Source organism: Ananas comosus, unplaced genomic scaffold (assembly GCF_001540865.1).
Source record: "Ananas comosus cultivar F153 unplaced genomic scaffold, ASM154086v1, whole genome shotgun sequence".
NCBI classification, from domain to species: domain Eukaryota; kingdom Viridiplantae; phylum Streptophyta; class Magnoliopsida; order Poales; family Bromeliaceae; genus Ananas; species Ananas comosus.
The window spans coordinates 21921-27040 of record NW_017890880.1 but is presented as its reverse complement, the minus strand read 5'-3'; the positions used below and the strand labels follow the sequence as shown (position 1 = coordinate 27040).

At 42.8% G+C, this 5120-nt stretch overlaps 1 protein-coding gene across 1 annotated transcript; it reads right to left on the bottom strand.

Annotated features, from left to right (window-relative positions):
• Positions 1-254: 254 nt before the first annotated feature.
• LOC109704372 lies at positions 255-1608 on the bottom strand. Its single transcript, XM_020225122.1, has 2 exons — positions 1354-1608; positions 255-373 (listed from the first exon to the last, which is right to left on the bottom strand). The coding sequence occupies exons 1-2, from the start codon at positions 1601-1603 to the stop codon at positions 276-278; spliced, it is 348 nt and encodes a 115-aa protein (XP_020080711.1). The 5' UTR covers positions 1604-1608; the 3' UTR covers positions 255-275.
• Between the last annotated feature and the right edge of the window lie 3512 nt (positions 1609-5120).

Here is a 5120-nt window from a genome sequence, read left to right as displayed (position 1 = left end):
GCAACAACCGACCAACCAGGTCAACAGATATAAGATAAAAGCACCGATCAACTAGGTCACCGAAACGAAGTACGAGAACCGACCAATCAGGTCACCGGAACAAAGTACGAGAACCGACCAATCAGGTCACCGATATCACATATGGATAAACTACTCTACTCCTACACATGATACTAAGCATAGAAACATATGAGTAGAGTATAATAGAAACAACGGGGATGCAAGCTCAATATATAATACGAAAATAGCAACAGAAGAACAGGGATAGAAGAATATCACCGAGCGTGCACCACTGTACCGACTTCGGATCGAAGTACCCACCTGCACAAATATGGTGCCAGTCTCTCGTCTGTGGAAGAAGCATCAACCGGACCTAAGAAGGGTCCACCGGGTTAGAGTCTAACCCACAAATAACAAACCACTAGCTCTCACAACCTCACAAACAAACCCACGATGATCGGTTTCCTAAAACCGACTATCGTAACTCGCCGGAAGTCCCGAAATCGCACCGGGACCCCGTCGGGACCCACGAACTGTCCCGGAACGTACCGACTCGTGCTACGAGTCATCCGCTGCCACTAAACATGAGTAATCGTGCATCATGGCAGCAAACACCACTCCTCACGTCGAAACAATTATCGTCGGATAATCATTTCGATCCGGGTTCCCGGAAGTGTCTAATTCGACACCGGAACCTACCGTCGCTCACCCGTCATTTCCGAACCCTCAAAATGATGCGAGTGACCAGCCGACAAGGCTCAGCGACTACACAATTCATCACGAAGCACTGTCGGAAGGAATCCGAACCGATCCCGCGTTCCGTCGGCGGATTTCGCCGAGAAACGCGCTGAAAGTCTCTTTCCGACACTTGCAAAGGCTTGGGGCCTTGGACGATCAGTCCAGAGGTTATCCTCAGCCCTAACTTGCTGCCAACAGCAGCCACGACGAAGCGAAACGCAAAAGAATCCCTAACGGCACATAAAATCACATTATTTTATGTGATTTCATGGCTCCAACGGGTTGTACCAGCAAACCAGGGATTTACGGAGGGTGCCATCACACTTGTTGCTAGGTTTCAGCGTGCCAGAGGCCGTGCTCACCTTTCGGAGCACTGCCGGCAGCAACCACGCGCGCACGAGCGACGCAAACCTCAGCGAAACAGTGCGCACAGCGCGAAGATCGCACAATACTCACTAACCAGGGCACCGTTAACCTAAATGGAGGTGAGCATCGTGTTCAGCACGAGCCCACGATCACCGTGCTCACCTCCCGAGGTGCCAGGGAGTCATCGGATCACCGGAAAAGTGACCGGAACGCAAAACAGCAGTGCTGGAACCATAAATGGCTACTCACCGGAGCAGTGGGAGCTAGGGATGGCCGCCGGCGATCGGGCGGCGGGCGCTCCGGCCGAGGACGGGAGCAGTCGGTCCGAGGGGTTCGGAGGTGGTGCTGGCCGGCGGCGGGCGGCAGCCGGTGGCGCAGCGGCGGAGATCAAGCCCGCATAGCTCCTCTCGGGTTCAAGGGCGCCGGCGGCGAGGCGGCGGTCGGAGGAGCTCGGGACGGCGACAGATCGGCGCTGGAGGCTGAGGGGAAGGCCGTGCATCCTACGATGGGGGGCGGCGGCGCTCGGGGGCGGCGCGGCTCCAGGGTTCGCCCGCACGGGTCAGGGCGGGTGCGGGAGCTCCCAGCGACGGCCGGCGGCGTGGGGGGACGGCGGGGGAAGCACGCCGGAGGTCACCGGGGTCGGCTAGGAGGCGGCGCGGCCGAAGGAGGGTGGTGGCGGCGCTCGAAACACGAGGTTGGCCCGGCTCGGTCTGGGCTGACCCGGGCTGGCCGCAGCTCCCCAAGGCGGCTCCGGCGACGTCCGGGGATGGCCGGAGCCAGGGGAAGAACAAGCTGGAGGTGGATCACGGCCCGGGGCTTCCTTCCAGAGGTGGTGGAGCCTCTCTACCTGCTCTCGGCCAAGGTGGGGGAGAGGATGGCCGAGAGGGTGGACTGGGAAGGCTGCTGGCGGGTTTCCGGCGGCCGGAGCAGCTCGCCGGCGGCCGGGGCGGGCACACGGGCAGGGCAGGGCTCAGCTGGGGCGGCAAGGGTGGTCTGGGTCAGCTAGGGGCGGATTTGGGTTAGGGTTTCCATAGTGAACCCTAACTACATTATATATATAGGGTAACAAATTGCGCCAAAGTCCCTCCAAACTCAGCAATTCAATCCGAATCCCTCACGGCGTGAGTAAAAGGCACGAATACCCTTCCATGCCCGATCTCTCGCGAAACGGTACATAAAATATCGCGACTTTCGCGAAATTACCGTTTTGCCATCCCTGACCTCTCCTCGATCAACGCGCGATCTCCGCAGATCCGTCCGTCAGATTTGCGAACAGATTGCACCAGTGCGATCAGCACCTCGGAGACAACAAAGCTACACGTACGATTCATCTTGATCGATCACGGATTCACAACAAAATCCAACCTTCTTCCAATAGAAGGAAACACACACACAAATACATATAAAACATGTATTTTTGAATTTTCTCGAAATCCGTGCGTCAAACTCAAAATCCATCAGCGCCACTAGTTCCAGAACAGCTGAACCGGTCGAAACGAGCTATTGGACTGATATGAACGGAGTCCGATACGCACCAGAAGCCAACTCTACTCCGTGGCTTCTCCGGAAAACCGGAGTTACTATTCACTTAAGTGAAAACTAATAATCGCGTAACTTCTCCGTTTAGGCTCATTTTCTCCTGAAACTTGACGAGTGCTTATGTAATTAAATTACACACATAAACATCGTCAACAGAGAGTTTAGTTGCACTGTCAAAAATCTCAGTCCTTACAGAGCCAGGGTCTGGATGACGGGCTAGCGAGACGAGTCTCACATCACTTGGTACTTGTGAGTCTGAGCCTGACGAGGACGTCAGGGCTTAAAGGAGGAGAGATTGTGAGACCCCAGATAGTCCTATATATAAGATATAATAGGGCTAAACTCTTAACCCGGCTTAAGCATTTTGGGTGGTGGCTAGACCCAAGAGGTTAAGAGAGTTAAGCGTACTAGGACGGGAGTAGTCCTAGGATGGGTGACCCCCTGGGAAGTCGGGGCGTTACATAATTGTTGTAATTAAATATATTTTAAAAAAAACTTAATTGTAGTGTTTTTTATAAAAATGAATTATTTATATCTAAATAATTATAAAATTAAAATTAATATTTAATACATACAATCTAAAATATTTAAAAATTAGGCATAAATAATTATATATTTTAAAGTTTTATTATAATTAAAATACAAACTTATGAATTTATAATCTGAACCCGAACAGGTGTTAAGATCAATATTATTGTTTGTAATTAAAACTTGCATATCTGATACAATTGATAGCCTGCGAAAATGTATCTAAATTTTTTTATTTAATTAACTAAAATATATTATTATTTACTTTATAAAAAATATAATTAATTATTTATTAATTATTTATAAAAAAGATAAATAAATCTGTTGCGTAGCACGGATTCCTTAACTAGCTATATATTAGTTGACACTTCCATCCCATCAAAAGAAGCTCTCTTAGCATATCAGCTACCGGTAAATATTAATTGGCACTTCCATCACATAAAAAGAAAGCTCTATAAGAGAGCCAAGAATTAGCATATAAGCCAATAAAAGATTGCCACATGTCCGGTAAATATTTTGAATGCATCTAATACACCATAAATTAATTCTAAAATATATATCAAAAATAAATATCTGTAATATAAAAAACTATTTAAATATTTATATTACATATATCTATATATACACTTACTATATATTAATTGGCACTTCCATCACATCAAAAGAAAGCTCTCCAAGAGAGCCACATATTCAATTAGCATGTAAGCCAATGAAAGATCGCCACATGTCCGGAAAATATTTTGGACGCATCTAATGCACCGTAAACTAATTCTAAAATATAAATCAAAAATAAATATCTGTAATATAATAAATTTTTTAAATATTTTATATTATATTTTATTTTACAGTATTAATTATCAAATATTCTATCAATAATTTTATATTCTGTGCGGTATATGGAGTATTAGTATGCATAAGAAAGATTTCTTCTCTCTCGAAATTATAAGTGCACTGTATATAATTTTCTGTGCATCATGTGTATATGTATATGAAAATCGCATACTTAAAATCCTTTAATAGAAATTTTAAAATTAATTTATTAAACTTTTGATATTAGAATATTAGTCATCTAATATAAGTTGCGATGTATAAAGTATTAGTATAAACCAGGTGCATATAATAGTCTCTTTTTTTTCCAGTCAAGTTTAACAAAGTAAAAACACCTCTACCTATTCTTCAATTGAAATCCTCTAACTTTAAATTTTTAGTTAAAAATAGCATTAAATACTATTAAGTTTATTTAAATTTTCAAATAACAATATTAGAATAATTTAACTTTACAATATTGAAAGTTGAGAAAATATTAATTAAATAAAGTTATTTTTTATAGTACACAAAAGAATACTTTATAGATTTTTTATCTTTTTCAGTTATAATTTTGTAATTTTAAAATTTTAATAACTTTATATTTTAATTGACTGAAATATCACTTATCTGCCGCTAAGTCCTGTACTAGTAATACATTATTTCATACTACAAAGAATAATATATATTGTAAGTGTGAAAAGGTATTTTGGTCCATTTTATAGGGAAAAAATAAAAATACCAAGAGATAAGGAGAGTTTAAATTCCCACATTTTATGCGGATAAAAAACATCATGAGAATTATAAATCTATGTCACATCAGATTTCTGTAAAGAACCAAACACAGGTGTTCTCAATTCCTAACCCATATATATTCATGAAAATTTTAAGAAAATACTTTAAACCAAACATGCTCTACCAATTAGTAATTTAATGCCTCTCTAAAGTAAATAACTCTTCTCGTTTTGTTTCTTGTAGCTATTTTGTTGATGGGTGCAGATATTCGAAATTTTATCTAAATCCGAATTCCAAATGAGTGGATATATCCGATGCTAAATAGATATAGTTTCGAATATGAATATCAAAAACAAAAATATGACAGATTTGGATTCGAATATGAATTTTGATTGTTCCTGATCGGAATC

What these genes read in the sequence shown, in the direction of transcription:
- LOC109704372 (XM_020225122.1), bottom strand. Translation starts at nt 1,603, where the DNA reads ATGCACGGCCTTCCCCTCAGCCTCCAGCGCCGATCTGTCGCCGTCCCG. An exon ending in CCCTAGCTCCCACTGCTCCG is followed by an intron (nt 374 to 1,353) that starts GTGAGTAGCCAT and finishes GACCCTTCTTAG; the next exon opens with GTCCGGTTGATGCTTCTTCC.